The sequence below is a fragment of the Hyperolius riggenbachi genome, chromosome 1 (assembly GCF_040937935.1).
Source record: "Hyperolius riggenbachi isolate aHypRig1 chromosome 1, aHypRig1.pri, whole genome shotgun sequence".
NCBI classification, from domain to species: domain Eukaryota; kingdom Metazoa; phylum Chordata; class Amphibia; order Anura; family Hyperoliidae; genus Hyperolius; species Hyperolius riggenbachi.
Genome location: NC_090646.1, coordinates 144,922,237 through 144,942,773, shown reverse-complemented (window position 1 = coordinate 144,942,773; position 20,537 = coordinate 144,922,237). Strand labels below are relative to the sequence as shown.

Here is a 20,537-nt window from a genome sequence, read left to right as displayed (position 1 = left end):
CAATGAGCTTAATCAGGTTTAGGATCTACTTTTTTTTTTTTAATTGGGCAATTACCAGCCTAAAACACAGCCATTCTGGAAGCTATAAAAATTGGGCAATTACTTGCCAAATAAATATTTGAATTTCAACCTTTGTGTGAGACAAAGGCCAAAAGTAAGTGGCATGCACCAGGGTAATAATAATATATTATTTTGTAGTAAAACAAATTGAGGTCAGACTAAGGGCCCTTTACCACTAGCAATCGCTAGCTTTCGCGCTGAAGGCTAGCGATTGCGATTCAGCAAAAGTGCTAAATTTCGCGGCGATTACCCAACGTTTGCGATTGCGATTTTGCTATGCTATGCACTGCATAGCAAAATCGCGGCAATAATCGTTCCGCGGCGTGATTGAGTAAAAAAAACGAATCGCGGTAGTGGAAATGGCCTACCGCAATTCCTATGTTAAACATTTTGAAAATCACTAGCGGTTTGCGTTTTTGCGATTCAGCCATCGCAAACGCCGTAGTGGAAAAGAGCTCTAAACGACATCCTTGGTGATGGTGGACAATGCAGAATAGCTGTGCCTTTGGCCAGGGCAGAAATGAGGTCTGAAGTAACTGGCATGCGTCAGGGTAATAATGCTTAAAAATCCAACTTTGCTTGTCTTTTATGATCCTTCTAGCTGCTCTGAATGTTCTTTCTGACAGGACACTTGAGTCAGGGCAAGCCAAAGGTTCCATGGCAAATCATGCCAGTTCTGGCCACAGGTCAAGCCTGCACACCCAGAGGTCCAGAGGTTCCTCGCTCCTCAGAGTGTCCACAGTGATTGTTTACCTAAAGTACTCAGATACTTGTTGGTTGAGGCATTCCCTGAGGGTAGATCCTGAAGGCTGTTGAGTCACTTTGGTCTGTCAATGCCTGGGAAGATAGCTCCTCTGAGCAATCCAATTCCATTGGAGGGGCTGTTATGGTTGACCACAGAAGGAGGAGGATGAAGAAGGTGTGGGAACATTGGCAGCAGAAGAGGTAGAAGAGGTGGAATGCTGAATGAGCCAGTTAGCCACCTTTTCTGCACTCAGTCAACTAATTTCTACTGCAGAAGATCACATGTGCCACAACCACGGGATGACGCCCCACCATGACCCCTAGTACCTCTGCGCTTTGGCTTGCCTCTGCTTTTCATGTTTGTTATAGTGAGTGACATCAGCACAGGGGTACTGTCACAAATCTTAAATAAAGTTTTTTTGACACACTGAGATCACCGAACACAGTACAGTCAAACGGATGTCGATGTGACACTATAACACTGTGCGTTGATCACACAGCAGGCAGTGACCACTGCAGCAAAGGGGTATTGTCCCCAATTTCTGTGACAATTTATTTTGTATTTTTTGTGACACACTGAGATCACTAAACACAGTACGGTCAAAAGGATGTTGATGTAACACTGTAACCCTACACATTGATCACACAGCAGGCAGTGACCACTGCAGCAAAGGGGAATTGTCACAAATTAAATTATTTTTTGTTGACACACTGATATGACCAATAACATGCAGTACAGTCAGTCACACGGGTGTTTATCCACACATGCAGTCATAAAAATGAGGAGAGACCAGACAGATTTTTGCCAAAGGACCCTCCAGCCAAGCTCTGCATCATGCTGAGGATATTTACCAGCTTGCCTGCCCTCTAATTGCACTTTTATCAGCTAGCCTAGTTTTTTATATTGCCTTACAACAACAAACCTGAATACACCAGACACCAGCCCAGCCCTAAATCACTGAATGAAAGAGGGCCTGGGAGGAGATTGCCCTCCTTCCAGCCAGTACTAGGGGAAGGGGGGAAACAATGCGGAGAGAGTATCTGTATTGCAGTCCCACCACACACAGGCTACTTGCCTGTAATGTGTCTCCTGTCCCTGCCAGCCGAATCCAAAAAAGCTTTATTGGCAGGACCAAATACATTTAGCATTGCCAAAAACAAAACATTAACAACATAGTGGGGGGAGGATTGTGGGAATAGGGGAAGGATATAGGTATACCATCCATAGGGGTATGGAGGATGTAAGGGATGGTCAGCCTCTCACACAAGATGCAGGCAGCCCTCCTGGAGTTTAGAGACTGTCAAAAACTTTTCAACCTGTGAAATACCTTATGTAGCTGTCTACATGCAGTCTTTACAATAGTGAGAGAGCTGAGTTTTTCCCACAGACCCTGCAGGAGGCAAGCGTTTGTATATTTACTAGCTTGCACGCTTCAGCGATTTCAGGGATTTTTTTTTAAAGGTACAGGAGTCTCGGGGGGGGGGGGGGGGGGGGGGGCTTTTATAGTGGGGCAGCGGGTGAAGTGTTCGTGTGGTGATCAGGTTGGATTTGCCATCCTGTCCCACTTCCGGGTGAAGGATAAACAATGGCTCCATGGGTAAGTATACTTGCAAATGGGCGAGCCAGCAAACGGATCCTGCCATCACTGTCTAGAAACATACCAGCTTGTTATTCATCTTCCATATTTGCAATAATCCCTTGACAGGCTGGCTGCAAACTTCAACACTTCCCTACCACAATCTTTGTTAGGAGCCTGGAGGAGTAACTGTCTTTCTCATACACACATTTTACATGCTTACATTGAAATTAAAAATCTAGCATTTTAGCTTCATGCAATGATTTCTTTGTTTTGTGGTTAATGTGTGTTTTAAGTTCTGGATTTTTTTGAGGCATTTCCTTGATACTGTAGTACTTGTCCCAGTGACCTCCACAAGAATAGTGTAAAATTCCTGTTCTTCACCTCTGAAGTGCATTTTTCACATACTCCATTCGGTTAGTGCAGATCAAAAGCATTTTAAGTGCTAAACATGTTCATCTCTGAGGAAAGGGAAAAGAAAAGCATCAGGATTTCACCCTTGCAAAATGCAATGCCACCTTGATTGAAGAGATGTTGAAACCAGCATCAATGCACTTTGTGCACTCTGGTCCCCAACTGATGTACTCCTGCTATCTGCACCTATATTTACATAAACAGTAGGAAGATATACAGGTCCTTCTAAAAAAATTAGCATATTGTGATAAAGTTCATTATTTTCTGTAATGTACTGATAAACATTAGACTTTCATATATTTTAGATTCATTACACGCAACTGAAGTAGTTCAAGCCTTTTATTGTTTTAATATTGATGATTTTGGCATACAGCTCATGAAAACCCAAAATTCCTATCTCAAAAAATTAGCATATTTCATCCGACCAATAAAAGAAAAGTGTTTTAAAACAAAAAAGTTAACCTTCAAATAATTATGTTCAGTTATGCACCCAATACTAGGTCAGGAATCCTTTTGCAGAAATGACTGCTTCAATGCGGCGTGGCATGGAGGCAATCAGCCTGTGGCACTGCTCAGGTATTATGGAGGCCCAGGATGCTTCGATAGCGGCCTTAAGCTCATCCAGAGTGTTGGGTCTTGCGTCTCTCAACTTTCTCTTCACAATATCCCACAGATTCTCTATGGGGTTCAGGTCAGGAGAGTTGGCAGGCCAATTGAGCACAGTAATACCATGGTCAGTAAACCATTTACCAGTGGTTTTGGCACTGTGAGCAGGTGCCAGGTCCATGGTCAGTAAACCATTTACCAGTGGTTTTGGCACTGTGAGCAGGTGCCAGGTCGTGCTGAAAAAGGAAAGCTTCATCTCCATAAAGCTTTTCAGCAGATGGAAGCATGAAGTGCTCCAAAATCTCCTGATAGCTAGCTGCATTGACCCTGCCCTTCATAAAACACAGTGGACCAACACCAGCAGCTAATCAAACACGAAGAAAAGCGTCCATAACACTATGAATCAATACATAGCCAACTCCACATTAATCATATATATTATTTTATTAATGGTAACATGACAATAAAAGCAAATAAAATCAGTCAGCAAGGGATCAATACGGGTAGGGTACTCAAACAGCACTTCTGAAATACAGAGGATAAGTAATACTAATCCCAAATGATACTGAATGGAAAAGTGCCTATCACAAACAGAGGGTAAACACACAGCAGAAGCTGTTAAAAGGAATCAGGCATAGACAAATAATATCAGCTACATATAATACATAGTAACTATTATGCCCACATACACGCATAGTACATGATCAACCTATGCACTTACCCACAAGGAGAGACCCTGAACACCGAAGCCCCAAAGCTGTGTGCAATCTCACGCGTTTCGGACCCCTGTCCCTGTCCTCCAGCAGCTGACATGGCACCCAGACCATCACTGACTGTGGGTACTTGACACTGGACTTCAGGCATTTGGGCATTTCCCTCTCCCCAGTCTTCCTCCAGACTCTGGCACCTTGATTTCTGAATGACATGCAAAAGTTGCTTTCATCCGAAAAAAGTACTTTGGACCACTGAACAACAGTCTAGTGCTGCTTCTCTGTAGCCCAGGTCAGGCGTTTCTGCCGCTGCTTCTGGTTCAAAAGTGGCTTACCTGCTGAATGCGGCACCTGTAGCCCATTTCCTGCACACGCCTGTACACGGTGGCTCTGGATGTTTCTACTCCAGACTCAGTCCACTGCTTCCGCAGGTCCCCCAAGGTCTGGAATCAGTCCTTCTCCACAATCTTCCTCAGGGTGCGGTCACCTCTTCTCATTGTGCAGCGTTTCCTGCCACACTTTTTCCTTCCCACAGACTTCCCACTGAGGTGCCTTGATACAGCACTCTGGGAACAGCCTATTCGTTCAGAAATTTCTGTCTTACCCTCTTGCTTGAGGGTGTCAGTGATGGCCTTCTGGACAGCAGTCAGGTCGGCAGTCTTACCCATGATTGCGGTTTTGAGTAATGAACCAGGATGGGGTTTTTAAAAGCCTCAGGAATCTTTTGCAGGTGTTTAGAGTTAATTAGTTGATTCAGATGATTAGGTTAATAGCTCATTTAGAGAACCTTTGCATGATATGCTAATTTTTTGAGATAGGAATTTGGGGTTTTCATGAGCTGTATGCCAAGATCATCAATATTAAAACAATTAAAGTCTTGAACTACTTCAGTTGTGTGTAATGAATCTAAAATATATGAAAGTCTAATGTTTATCAGTTACCCATAGACCCCGTGCAAGCATGCAGATCAGGTGTTTCTGACTTTACTGTCTGACAATCTGACCTGACAAGATTAGCTGCATGCTTGTTTGTGGTGTTTTGTTTCTGGTCTTATTCAGACATTACTGCAGCCAAATAGATCAGCAGGGCTGCAAGGCAAGTAGATTTGTTTAAACGGAAATAAATATGATAGCCTCCATATTCTTCTCACTTCAGTTGTCCTTTAAGTCACACGTAGCGTACTCATGAATCGTGTTAATACCAAGTGAGACAATTCATGTGTGATTTTGTGCATATGCTCTAATTTATACACTTAATAAGGCACAAAATGAATGCAAAATGTTTCTTATGGGTGTATAATTTCAGTGATTCATAAGATATTCATAAAAAAAATAAAAGAAACATTAAAGGCAGTGAAGAATTTTAGTGTATCTGGGCCTTGTCACTGAAACCATACACAGATTCTAATTTGCCTGGACTCTACTGTCACACACGACACAATCCACCTCCCTCAAAAATGTTTCTGGAGTAATATTTGATTTTATAATGCTGAGTGACTGCAAATAATGAATTGTATCACCATATCTATACATTGTCACAATATTGTTGTGTACTGTATACATTTTTTAGGAATGACAAAGCAGAAGAAGGTGGTGTATAATTAGCAGCAGCAAATGTCTTTAATTGCAAGTATTAACAGAAAAGAATGAGGATTCATATGTCATACAGCAAGCTGACACATCTCGCTAATCGGAGTTCACACTTTGTGCTTTTGTTACTCCCACAAAATGTCAACATCACAGAAGCCTAAACGATATAGTCTAAAGGTAACTTCAAAAAGTTATTTCAGTAGTTGCCTTATTAATGAGTGATTTTATTTCATATTCACAGCACTGGCGAGAAATGGCGTTCCAGGAGGAAAATGATCACTCCCACCTTCCATTTCACCATTCTCTCAGATTTCTTAGAAGTTATGAACGAACAGTCAAAAGTTTTAGTGGAAAAATTGAACAAGTATCTGGATAAAGAAGCTTTTAACTGCTTTATGGATATTACACTGTGCGCTCTGGATATAATATCTGGTAAGTCTGTGGTATTAAATAAGGACAAGTGTAGTGCTAAGGAGAACTTCACATAACAAGAAATAAAGAAAGTGACGTAAGAACAAGGCTTACTACAGATAAAAGAGTTACCCAGGCAAGAGAGGACTGGTGGCCTACATTCCAAAAACCTACTCTTACCTTTCTTTGCTATTAATTCCTATACCTCACATTTAGTTAACTGCTTGGTGCCAAAACTCCTCCTCGTCCTTTCAGCTCTCTTTCTATACACTAGGAGGACACACTAGTTCTACATTTTGACATAAAGGGCATAAGCGTCTTCTAACTGTAGTAGAAGGTCTTGCAAGGAGATCCACAGAGCCTGGGAGAATGTCCTGTACTAGTAGTTTTAAAACGTTTTCGGATGAAGGCACCCTTGGCGATTGTGAACGTTTTTCAAGGCACCCCTATGCCCATCGATCTTTCATTGCTCCCCTGCAGCGCCCTATCATCCCAAATGTACCAATCGATTGTAATTTTGATCAATTTGTGCTACAAATCAATTGAAATAATACTCTATGTGGCTCATTGCATAACAGATAAATGGTAGATTTGATCACGGTGATCTAATCTGCCAGAAAAAAAATAATGCGTGTTTGGTCAGCTTTTAGCCAGACTATCCCCCCAAGTAACATCATGGCCCTTATGCAATTTATTTTTTCGCCTGCTTTTTCTTCTAGGTGATATTTTCAAAATTGTCAATTAACTACATTTAAAACTATCAGCAAGCAAGAAAATGCTCAAAATAATTTTGATAATACATTTTCACCAACCTTTTAGTACTTTTTCAGTTGCAAAGTGCTGGAAAATTATTTTAAATAGAAAATGAAAAATTATCTCCTAGGAGAAAGCTCAGGTGAAAAAGTGAATTGCATATGGCCCCATATGTGGTAGCTGCATTTGATTTGATGGCCAATGAAGCTACTCTCACTTCTCTACTCTCCCCGATGGCTGCGTCTTCTTCTCTTTACTTCCATGTCCATCTGCATTTCGTCACACACGCGCCCCGATCTTGGGAGTAAAGGAGCACCTGGGGGACACAGGAAGTGAAGGATCAGCCGTTGGGTAGAGTAGAAACTGGGTCCACGGTGAACAAATGAGATGCGGATGACTAGGAGACCCTGTTGGCAGGAACAGATTTTCAAAGATTTCATGCTGAAATCGATTGAAAATCTATGTGTAGTGGGATTTAAGCAGATAGACCCCTCTCTGAGGGGATAATGATCGAAGAGGGATCTATTAGCTGTTGGCCATATCGACGACCAGTGTAAGGCCACCTTTAACGAAACCTAAAATAGCTTGCGTGGGCCAATTTATACTTACTTGGGGCTTCCTCCAGCCCCATGAGGTGCTTGGAGTTCCTTGATGTCCTCCCTGGCAACTTCCATTCTCTCAGAAAACCTCATGGTAATAAGGCCGGCCGTGCTCTCTTGCACATGTGTGGCCCATCTGCGCGCTCTCCCCCTGTTGCATCCCCACAGCCTGGAGCATTCTGCACCTGAGCAGGTGCAGAGGGCACCTGGGTCCTGGAGCGGGACGGGGACTTGCACGTGGCCGAGCTGCACATGTGCTGAAGACACTGGTCTCTGGTACCAACAGACCCAATTACCAAGAGGATTTCAGAGAGAACGGAGTGGCCAGGTGAGGATGGCACAGGACTCCAGGCACCTAATATAAATTCATATTGTAAAAATAATCAGTTTTATTCATTAAGTTATATACAATAAAATTCCTCTGAAGTTCTTTATAGTATCTTCAGGTTTTCCTCTCGTTTCCCTGGAAGGGAGGTACAAACATTGAAGGCAGGGCCATCACTTTGGGTAGATCTTAAGCACACTTTGTAAAACTAACTGGAAAAAAGCTGGATTGTAGCTTTAGTACTTGTTAGGTAAAAAGCAACGGGATGTTCCCGGATTCTGTAGCTGTCCACTAGATCCTAGGTTCTCAACGTGTGGTACGCGTACCCCAGGGGGTACATCTGATGGTTCCAGGGGGTACTCAGGCTTAATATACTTAACCAAGAATAACAAATTTAGAGTTTTAGAAAATGATAAATCGTATTTAAACAATACCAAATTAGTGTTTTAGCTAATTAAAAGCTTGGAAATTGTTTAGAACCAATAATTATGTACCAGGATTAAATATAGATTTGTCAAGGGGCACGTGTGATAATGTTTACTATGCTAGGGGGTACTTGGCGAGTACAGGGTTTTAAAAGGGGTACATACCAATAAAATGTTGAGAAGCACTGCACTAGATCATGGACAGTTATAGTCAAATGGGCCTATGGCTGCATACCATTTATAGTTTGTGTGGATCTTATACTACCAGACCCATTAGAGCAGGAACTGTATTTTATGGATGTTCATATGTAAAATGCTAAATATGGCTATGCTGAGGTCATTCCAGTCAATTAGATGAACACACTGCCCTCTCAATCATCATTATATTTAATGTTTGTTCTGAAATGCTATTAAAAAAGAACAAAAACACCAAACCTTTAAATGGTTTGTATCAGTTCCCAGTGTGACCTATATAAAGCGCAACAGGACTACAATGCATGTGGAAAAGCTAACGGATAGTGGTGTATTTCATTAACAAAAGAGACCTAATGAGTTCATAATGAATATGATGATCCAGCATAATTATTCAAATCATTTGGTTATTAAGTAATTATCCAAGTAAAGCTTTGCAATTGTCATGTGGGCCATCCTTACAATGGAAAAATAGAATAAATTCACTGTTCATTTCCTAATACTAATGCTGATGACATCATCAGATGAAGATCATACCCCTAATATAGAAACCTAATCGGTTTTGTTTGGGGTTGTATAACTGAAATATGTGCTTATTAGTAGTACTCAGCTGTTATAAGTGATTTTGTACAATTTACCTGTATTGTACTATCTTACATGACCATTATTTCTAGAAAGCCTTTTTGGACTCAAACAATTATATATCAATTTTAAGTGCTGGTTTCTGGTTTCCTGTTTTATTTGCTCTACAGAGACTGCCATGGGGAGGAAGATCCATGCACAAAATAACAGCACTTCAGAATATATACAAGCAATCTATAAGTAAGGCTTGATATAGTTGTTGTTTGTTGTTGTTATTATGATTACTAATACTACTGCTACCACTTCATAATTAAATCTCTGCACTTACACCAGAAGCTGGCTGTGCATGTTAAGAGTTGCAGCTATACGTATACAGCAAAGTACCCGTTATCCAGAACTCTTGAAACCGGAAGTCTCAACTAACCGGCATGCCTGAGGAGATAATGTTGACTGTGTGTGTGTGAGAGGGTTGCTGGCCACAAAATACTCACCAAGCCTCCAGTGTCGTCCTGTAGCTCCTAGCGGTTTTCCGACGTCCATGCACGTCTCCCAATGTGTCAGGTGACACGAAACGGGTCAGGTGACACGCCAGAAGCTCTATACAGATGAAACCAGAAAGCTGCCAGGAGCCTGCTAGGAGCTACAGGACGTTACTGGAGGTGATTATTTTAACCTTAAAGAGAACCTGTACTGAGTAAAATTATTTAAAATAAACACATGAGGTAACTTCAAATGAACAGTACATAGTTACCTTGCCATCAGTTCCTCTCAGAAGCTCACCATTTTCTTCTTACAGTGATCCCTTCCAGTTCTGACAATATTTTGTCAGAACTGAAATATATCAGTTGCTGTCAGTTATATATCAGTTGCTGTCAGTTACAGCTGAGAGGAGAGCTGATGTGTCCATGTTTCCCTATGGCTCAAGTGGGCGATGTTACAGTTTAACTGTGTGCTGACCAGGAAGCTGTTATGGGGTGATGGCCATTTTCAAAATGGAGGACGGAGAATTCCCTTGATCACAGTGGACAAATAGGACGCAGGAGAGGAGAAAGATTGAGGAGTAGACTACACTGGAGGTAAGTATGACTTGTGTATGGTTATTTTGACTTTTTATTTTCAGTTCAGGTTTTCTTTAAGCAACCGGCAAGCACATGCAACTGGCATCAGTCAGTGCCAGATACTAAAGACTTTGCTGTACTGTGTGTTACCCACATCTCTGTGCCCAAAAAGGAAAGTAGAATACAATACATAAGGGGGACTTATTACTATCAGGCCATGAAAGATGGATCAAGTAGCCACCCCCAGGCAGGTAAAGGAGAATGGCAGACCCCTAGATGCGTACTTGTAAAAATATTGAACGGTAATTTGGGGCAGAGCCGAGGCAGAGGCAAGAGAGGCTCCAGCCTCAGCCACAGTGTAGGAGGGGGCGCACAACTCAGCTTTCATTCCCCTATTGTGTTTGGAAAAGAATAAGAAAAGGGGATACACGACAGTGACTGCAAGCCAGATAACTAGAGATTAAGATGTTGGAGGAGTGGGGGGGCTGGGCTGCGGCACCTCTTAGTCTAATAGCAATCCGGGTGTGACGGCTGGGGTGGGAGGGATGGAGGGGCGCATTTTGGTGTCTCAGCCTTGGGTGCTGGAGGACCTTGTCCCGGCTCTGATTTCGGGGCTGGATATAGCCATTATTGTAATGTAGCGATTGACATTGAAATAATATACGGCCTTACCATTCGGGGTTACTGTGCTTGGTAAAATGGGTATGAGGAAATGACGGTAGTATAATATTGGTAACTGTATCGATATACTACTATCCCTTATAGTAGAATATGGGTAATTAAACTGATATTGTGCTTTCACCTCCCTGTAACCTCATCCTCCTCTATGATTAAAGGACCACTCTCGCGAAAAAAACTAAGCAGTTAAAACTTGACAGAATTGACAGGTTTTGGAGTAGTCTATCTCCACATGGGTATTTCCCAGTGTCTTGGTTTTCAAAAGCATTTCCTGAAAGGCAGTTGTTAAATCTAACTGAAAAAATAGTGTACAAGTGAGTAGGGCGGCCGGCTGGTATCTTACTATTTTGGCAGTTAAAATGCCGTTCAGGAAATGCATTTGAAAACAAAGAAAACCCTTAGAAAAATGATTTACAATTGTTTTTCTGATCGACTTTGAACAGAAGTGATCAGAAAATCAATCAGAAAAACGATCGAAAATCAGATCGGACCTGTTAAAAATAATCGATTTGACCCTTCAAACTGATGGAAAATGGCATTGTACGTTGAGGACCAGTGATAGCAAAGATTACCACCCCTGTTTGTGAGTATTTAATCTGTTTTAAATGTGTACTTATCTCTTGGTTGGGTGCTAGTAACCTGAACCAAAAATGTTTACACTGTTCAGAAATTCACTTAATTTGTGTAATAACAAAATACCAATCCCATTTCAGAATGAGTGATATTATTCATCGCCGACAGAGGGCGCCGTGGCTATGGCCAGACTTCCTGTACTCCAATCTCAGAGAGGGGAAAGAACACAATAAGAACCTGCATATCCTTCACTCGTTTACTGATGCTGTAAGTTAGTTTCACATAAGCTTTTGTTTATTTTGTGTAAAGTCAAAGTGAGGTAGATGCAATCCTGTTCAGGTTAGCTCTGTACAATGCAAGGCTTTTAACCAATTCACATTTTCTTACCTTATTCTGATGTGTATATGCTAACACATTGAGTGACTAGAGGTGGTATACAACAGTGTTTCTCAACATTACTACATCATACTCCTCCATGAATTGTGTTTTTTCCCAAGTACCCATGTTTATAAAAACATCCTCTTACACACTCCTTGACATACATATTTGTGAGGCGCACTCCATATTTGTGTATAAATCCTTTTCAAACTTTTTCTTCAAGCAAGTCTGAAATGGATTTCAAATAGAAAACAGATACTCACCTATGTAGAGAAATGGCTCTGGGTCCTATAGAGCCTTCGTGTTCCTCTCATTGTCCCCTCGCTCCAGCGTCGTCAGCCCCGGTTAGAGGTATTCGAACCATCGCTCAAATACTGCTCTGTGAGGCTTCGGTAAGTGAGAGTAGGGAGAGGCTACATATCAGTCAAATATTGGCAAATATTACTGTATATGAATTAGGTAGTACAATGTCAGTAAGTTAACCAATATTTTATCACTTTTTCTGGTGTCCATTTTGCTAGATGATGTACAAATAGAGGTTACATATTCTGGCGCCCATTTTAATAGATAATAAATTGAATATTGGCTTTATCTTGTGCCCTTTTTAACAGGAGCCAAAGTAAAAACTACTGAGGAGGAGGAAACTTTAGCCTTTGCTCTCCTTCCAAAGTTGTTTGCACTTGGTTTAATATGTTTATCTGACTGTGTAGCTATGCAGAGTTTCCTAGCCAGTGTATACCATTTTTTATAGAGATGTAGCTATTGGCCCAGGTTGCACATTGCATACTGTAAGGGCTTGATTCACAAAAGAGTGCTAACTGTTAGCACGGCCGTTTTCGCGCAGATTTTTGCATTTTGCGTATTTTCGCGCGAATCAATATCGTTTTTGCGCGCAAACGCGATTTTGCACGAAAATTTATATTGATTCGCGCGAAAATTCGCGATTGCGCACAATGCGAAAATTCGCACGAAAACGGCCCTGCTAACAGTTAGCACTCTTTTGTGAATCAAGCCCTAAGTATGAGATCAGGCTTGCTCTAATAGTAGCCATAGATTAAAAAAATTGTACCTTTAAATTCAATAGAATGTCTGAGTTCTGCCTGGAAAACATTGCTTTATTAAAGTGAACCTCCGGACTAAAAATCAACTCAGCAGCACTGAAAAGGCCTAGTGTTTCTTTAACAGTTTCACAGCATCAGAACTTTGTTTCTCTTATCCAAGCCTCATTTTTAGCTGCACAGAAGAAAACTGCCCGGGCTTTTTTCCTCTGATGCTGTGCAAAGCATGATGGGATTTCTGATGTTGTTGCTCTCGTTCTGCTGTTTTGGTGCATTTTTTTTTTTTTACATTTTGAATTTGACATTTGAAGCCTAGCATGTGCAGCTGGGAGGGGTAATCAGGACACAGGATAGCTGGAACTGTGTCTCCTGCTCCCTGTCACCTCCTTTCAACCAAAAAGATGGCAGCCCCATGACAAAGATGGCAGCCCCCATGAATCACAAACATTTGCCTGTTCTTTTAAAACAGGGTGGGTAAAAAATTATATTACCTATCTATTCTAATTAACATAACTAATGTAACTTAATGACAGTATGTTTGTTTAGGCTGAAGTTCCCCTTTAACTTAAACTCCTAGGCCATCCTCTCGGACTCTTCATTGTTTGTAAAGATGAATTGAAGATGCTATCAATGTCATTGCTAATATAGTTTTAATATTTGATGCAGCATTTCCAAAGTCAGTCACATGACACATGTGCACAATTAGAGATGTCAACATAGTGGTAGTTTCTTCACTAGTACACAGCCATCACTTCACCACACCCATTCTTTCTTTCTGCTCCCACCTGAGGACTAGTGATGGGCCGAACCTCCGATTTTAGGTTTACGAAACGGGTTCGCAAAGTTCCGCAGGAGGTTCGGTTCGCGAAAAAGTTTGCGAACCGCCATAAACTTCAATGGGGAGGCGAACTTTAAAACTAGAAAAAATTATGCTGGCCACAAAAGTGATGGAAAAGATGTTTCAAGTGGTCTAACACCTGGAGGGGGGCATTGCAGAGTGGGATACATGCCAAAAGTCCCAGGGAAAAATCTGGATTGAACGCAAAGCAGCGTTTTAAGGGCAGAAATCACATTGAATGCTAAATTGCAGGACTAACATGCTTTAAAACATCTTGCATGTGTATACATCAATCAGGTAGTGTAATTAGAGTACTGCTTCACACTGACACACCAAACTCACTGTGTAACGCACCGCAAGCCAGCTGTTTGTGTAGTGACGGCCATGCTGGACTACTGCGCATTGTGCGCAACATGGCGAGATTGCTCTTCCTCACTCAGTGATGTCAGGTAATGTGTGACTGCCTTATCAACTTTCCAAGGCATTGTTAAAAAGCGTACGTTTTGTTTTTAAATTACATTTTCTACTTGCTGTGTACTTGTTCAGTACCGCTACAATGAGAATCCTATGGAGGTGGGCAAGTCTGCCATTGTGACTGCGGGTAATGGCCGGGGAATGAGGGTTTGAATCCGGTGTGGAGCCTGAGAAACGGCTACCACTACACATCCAAGGAGGGCAGCAGGCAGGCATGCACGCCCGCCCCGAGGTAGTGACCAAAAATAACAATACAGGAGGAGGACTTTCGAGGCCCTGCTGTGTATTTGAAATGAATTAACTTTAAATCCTTTAACGAGAACCAGTTATGGCAGGCAATTATTATATGGTTGGCAGTCCAAAAGATCTAATTTCACGAGAATCATATGGAGGCGGGCAAGTCTGCCATTGTGACTCCGGGTAATGGCCGGGGAATGAGGGATGGAATCCGGTGTGGAGCCTGAGCAACGGCTACCACTACACATCCAAGGAGGGCAGCAGGCATGGCTGCCCCGAGGTAGTGACCAAAAATATCAATACAGGAGGACTATCGAGGGCTTGCTGTATTTGAAATGAATGTACTTTAAATCCTTTAACGAGAACCAGTTATGACGGACAAAGATGACACCACATTCCTTTCACGAGAATCATATGGAGGCGGGCAAGTCTGCCATTTGAGACCCCGGGTAATGGCCGGGGAATGAGGGATGGAATCCGGTGTGGAGCCTGAGCAACTGCTACCACTACACATCCAAGGAGGGCAGCAGGCAGGCATGGCCGCCCCGAGGTAGTGACCAAAAATAACAATACAGGACTCAGGAGGACTTTTGAGGCCCTAATTGTAATGAATCAACTTTAAGTCCTTTAACGGGAATCCGTTATGGAGGGCAAGTCTGATGGTGCCTTCACTGCGATTCACCAGGTTGGTCTCCGGCGAGAATCTGTTATGGAGGTCAAGTCTGCTCTCCTCACAATTTTGGGAAGTGATGGCATGTGCCTTCTTCTGAGCACTGTACTTTGGGCCAGGTCCGCACGAAATCACAGCAACACCACCTTGCACAGACCTGCCAGTGCCAGGTGGCCTTCATCTGGGTCTGCCTCTACCTCTTCCTCTACCTGGTTTGTCCATTTTGTCCATCTCGGGGGGAAGCTAGGTATATACAGTGAGGTGAGTTCACTGAACACAAAAGGTAGTTATATATGCAGTAAGGTGAGTTCACTGAACACAAAAGGTAGATATGCAGTGAGGTGAGTTCACTGAACACAAAAGGTAGTTATATATGCAGTAAGGTGAGTTCACTCAACACAAAAGGTAGATATGCAGTGCGGTGAGTTCACTGAACACAAAAGGTAGTTATGTGCAGCGAGCTGGGTTCACTCAACACAAACGTAGGTGTATGCAGTGATGAGTTGGGTTAACTAAACACAACAGGTACTAGTAGTAGGTAAATGCAGTACTGGGTAGTACAATGTGCAGCTCCCTGTCACACACACAGGCTGCTGCTGGGCTGCTGGCATTGGGACACACACAGTATGAATTAGCAATGCTGTCTAAGCAACACAAGTGTCTCACACACACAGGTAGTCACTGAATGTGCTGCTGCTGGTGGGCTGCTGGCAGTGGGACACACAGTATGCATTAGCAATGCTGTCTAAGCAACACAAGTGTCTCACACACACAGGTAGTCACTGAATGTGCTGCTGCTGCTGGTGGGCTGCTGGCAGTGGGACACACACATTATGAATTAGCAATGCTGTCTAAGCAACACAAGTGTCTCACACACACAGGTAGTCACTGAATGTGCTGCTGCTGCTGGTGGGCTGCTAGCAGTGGGACACACAGTATGAATTAGCAATGCTGTCTAAGCAACACAAGTGTCAGTTTCAAACACAGGAAAAAAAATGATCACACAAGCAGGATTAGCGCTGAAAAGAGCTGTTCTGGGGCGCTATTATAGCAATAAGATTCAGCTAGGAGCAAGCTAAGAAGGCAAGAGCCTGACTAATCTGTCCCTAGGAGAACAAGTCTGCAGCAGCTGTCCCTAGTCTGTCTCTAGCAGGCACACGAGTGAGGCTAATGGCCGCCGGAGCCTGCCTTATATAAGGGGGGGGGGGGCTCCAGGGCTTGGTATAGCCGGATTGGCTACAATGTGCCTGCTGACTGTGATGCAGAGGGTCAAAGTTTACCCTCATAGAGCATTATGGGGCGAATTGAACTTCCGGGAAAGTTCGCCTTCGCCGGCGAAGGCGAACCACCCGAGGTTCGCCTGGAACCGTTTGCCGGCGAACAGTTCGGTCCGCCTCTACTGAGGACAGGTGCAGCTTTGTGTCTACAGAAAAAAGACTGCCTGGTGCCCCTCCTCCTCATACCTCCTCCCTGACTACCTCATGTAGTTTATGCTGGGATAAGAGAGAAGTTGGGACATCTCACAGACTGCTGTTCAGTACAGCCAAGCACTATCTGAGATTATCACAGGAAACTCAGCCAGCCAGGTAGTAAAAAGTGAATATGGCAAACATTGTTTAAAGTGAACCCAAGGTGAAATTAAACTGATGAGATAAACAACTGTATTTATCCTACTCCTAAAAATGACCTTTTTTTTTTAGATATGCCATGGTTTTATTTTATATTTTAACATTTACAAAGTAAATTGAATGCTCTGTTGTCTATGCTCAGTGGCCGCCTATTACGTGTCCCTGAGGGAAAATACATGAACTGTTGACCTTTTCCTATCTCTCCTTGCACTCAGAAGTTGCATTCTGTCAGGAAAACTTTTTTAGCTGTAATCTGCTTATCAGTGAGGATTACTATCTTCCTGACAAGGTATCGACAAGACAGAAGTTGTCACTTCAATGCCAGAAAATTAACTATTTCAGGCTTCTTTCAAATCAGGAAACACGTGCAGGAGCCGATCTCCTGCACTTGTTGAATGGCCTGTGGCGTGTTGTCGAGATGTTGGGGTGCGACGCTGATTAGCGGCTGTAGTTATAATTCACCTGACGGGAAAATGCTGGCTCCGGACTATTAAAAGCTCCCGGGTGCATTGGACCGCAACGCACCTAAACGCAGCATCGGATGTGAAATCTAAAATGAAAGTCAATGGACTTTCATTTTACAGTGGTTAACGCAAAGTACTGACTTTGCGTTAAAATGCAGCAAAACGAGCTCCAATGTGAAAGAGCCATCAGGCAGCAAAATAAAACCAGTAAAACAGCCTGATTATTAATATGCTTTGCCCTTTGCATACACCTGTCCTGTGCTCCCAGGATTGTGCAGGAAGTTAACCCTTCAGGGTTTTTTTCTTAGTATTTACATAAACTGTAATGAAGATTTGTTTTCACTTAAAGGTTATCATGCTGTGGAAGCAAAGAGGAAGTTCTGAGTTTAGTTCCACGCTAAAGTGGAAAAAAAAAGCGTGCCAGGTCGAAAAATAATAAAAATCAACATTATTGTTCCTATTCAATGAACCAGCGAATCCAATTAAACATCACGGAGTATTCCTAAAAGACATAAATAACATTGTAGATAGAATGACATTTAGATATATGAATGCATTCTAGCAATCGGGACGTTTTTGGACCCTGTGAATGAAATAGTGAAAGCAGTTTGTATTACCCAGGGTCTTCCTGTATTTAGGATGATAAAGTATCCACTCTTCCCACTGGGAATGTCTGTCATTTCTTTGTGCTGTGGGGGAAATGTAGCTAAAGGAGAAATATTTACATGGACTGTGATAATAAGTATTCATATATTTCTACATTTTATACAACTGTAAGCAAGTTACAGGATATGGCCATTTTTCGTGGTAACTAAGATCAATAAGGTTGATTTTTCAAAGCCAGTGCAAGGAAAATTGAAGCTGAACTGGTGCAAGATACAGTAAAACCCCCCATTATCCGGCATTAGTGGGGATTGGCTGACACTGGATACGTATAAGCCTAGCTAATAAACAGTATTATGCTCCACAATGTACGGTATACTTACCATGAACTCTGTATTAATGTTGAAATACAATAATTAAAAACAAATGTGGACAAAGGCCAGCCTTAACTTAATGTAACAGAGGTTTTTTTTTTACTGTATAAAGAAGTGTAAAAGTAGATTTTGCATCTTGCAATGCCATAATTGTTTTTCTGATTGCTTGAGAATTCTGGTTTACGGAGGTTTTACTGAAGATGCAAAAGTGCATTAGTTACCCTAAGCAACCAATCAGAATACTTATTGGACTATAGCTTCAGTTTTGCATTAACCACTTAAGCCTAACTGGACGAAAATTTTCATCCAGTTAGGCTGTGCGCACTCCCGCTGGTCGCGCGCGCTCCCGCGCCCCCCCCCCCCCCCGTGCGCGCCCCCACTGCTGGCCGCTAGCCCACCGATCAGTGAAAGGGATTATAAATCCCTTTCGCTGATCGGAGCCCCCCGGAGAAAAGCTGACAGCGTCTCTTCAGGTGCTGCGGCTTTTCTGAGCTCTGGTCTCCTTTCTTCTGCCTGGGAGCGAGATCGATCGCTCCCAGGACTTTTTGATTGTGGCCATCTTGTGGCCAAATAGCAAATTACACCAAAAACGCACAGTATTAAATAAACACATTTAAATACATAAAAAAAAAACCCTGTTTACCTCCCACACCAAAAAATACCCACATACAAGTTTAAATTAAAAAAAAAAAATTACAATAATAAAATAAAAAAAAAAAACATAAATAGTTACCTAAGGGTCTGAACTTTTTAAATATGCATGTCAAAGGAGTACATCAATATGATTTAATAAATTATGGGCTTCTAAATAGTGATGGACGCAAATTGAAAAAATGCACCTTTATTTCCAAATAAAATATTGTCGCCATACATTGTGATAGGGACATAATTTTAACGGTGTAATACCCGGGGCATATGGGCAAATACAATACGTGAGTTTTAATTATGGAGGCATGTATTATTTTAAAACTATAATGGCTGAAAACTGAGAAATAATGATTTTTTTCAGTTTTTTTCTTATTCTTCCTGTTAAAATGCATTTACAGTAAAGTGGTTCTTAGCAAAATGTACCACCCACAGAAAGCCTAATTGGTGACGGAAAAAACAAGATATAGATCAATTCATTGTGATGAGTAGTGATAAAGTTATTGGCAAATGAATGGGAGGTGAAAGTTGCTCGGATGTAAAAGAATTTCAACCTTGTGGGCTTAAGTGGTTAATATTCCTTGCAGTGGTTTTGATATATCTGCCCCTTTATTATTACTACTAGTAGACATAAGCCCGTTTTCAAAACAGGCTCTAGGTCTGTGTTGGAATGCCCCCTCCCTCCCCTCTCCTCTACCCTTCCCCCCTCCCACCCCTGTGACCGCCACCGTGCACAGTAAACTCCACGCGCACGCCCGTCGCACGCACGCTCACGCGCAGGCCCGCGCCTGCCTGGTGTCCCCCTGGCCAGTCCTGCTCTCTGTCAAAAGGGTGTCCCTGCGGCACATGCGCTGTAGCGCAAACGCAGGGACACACACACACACATGGGACGTAGAGACACAGGGGTTTTATTATAGAGAATTATTATTATTCAGTTGTCAGCATATCTCTTTTTTCAAACTCAGTTGGAAGTGGTACCCAACTTGGTAAAACCAGGCTTCATAGATGCCCTTTTGCATAGGAAAGTGATTACATTATTAGAGGGTTATTAGAGAGAGATTGATCGATAGAGCCTTCGTATGTTGCCCATATGCCATGAAAACAGAACAAGAGGCTAAAGATACCAGGCCAAATTTTGCTGTGGTCATTGAGACGCCATTTAACTATTCTGGTAAGGTGAATACTTTCATAGTAGCGGGTAACGTGCGGTACTACCAATCCACACACTATTTTAGCCCTGGAAATTAATTTATGTGCTACTCTGCGCCATGTCCTAGCCCACTCCTTCAGCCAAGAATAAGATAATTATTATTATTAATAATATTTATTTATATATCGCCAACATATTCCGCAGCACTTTACAAAACAAAGTAAGACAACATAGGGAACATAGGTGCAACCAAAAAATATACAGCAGATTCTCAAGCAGCACAAATATTGCAACAAAAACAGTAAACATTAGGAAGATGACCCTGCCCTTGCGAGCTTACAATCTAAAGATAATGTTGTCATCTGCATAGGCCAAAGTTTTGATGTATATATTTCCTATGTTCAGGCCCTCAATATCTTTATTGTCTTGGATACTTTTTATTAGCAATTCTATACAGACATTTATATAGTACTGGTGAGAGTGGGCAGCCCTGTTTTACGCCGTTGTTCATTCCAAAATCTTTTGTTGTATGGTCGTTTATTTTTACACAGGCTGGCTGATTAGAATATATTCCCTTTTTCTTGTTTAAAAATTGTTTTCCTAAACTGAATCAAATAAACCCTCTTCCTGAAATTACAGTTATATATAAAGTGACCACCGAATGTATATTCTTCTGAATATGTCTGTCCTTATGAAAACAGGTTTATTTTTTCCCCAGTACC

At 42.1% G+C, this 20,537-nt stretch overlaps 1 protein-coding gene across 3 annotated transcripts in view; it reads left to right on the top strand.

The window, feature by feature from the left end:
• Positions 1-20,537, top strand: part of LOC137546366 (cytochrome P450 4V2-like) — a 63,050-nt gene that overhangs the window by 20,902 nt on the left and 21,611 nt on the right. For all 3 annotated transcript variants that reach the window (XM_068268726.1, XM_068268735.1, XM_068268745.1), the window contains exons 4-6: positions 5,942-6,132; positions 9,158-9,227; positions 11,437-11,563. In XM_068268726.1, coding sequence (XP_068124827.1) covers positions 5,942-6,132; positions 9,158-9,227; positions 11,437-11,563 — 388 coding nt within the window. The remainder of the gene's footprint in view (positions 1-5,941; positions 6,133-9,157; positions 9,228-11,436; positions 11,564-20,537) is intronic.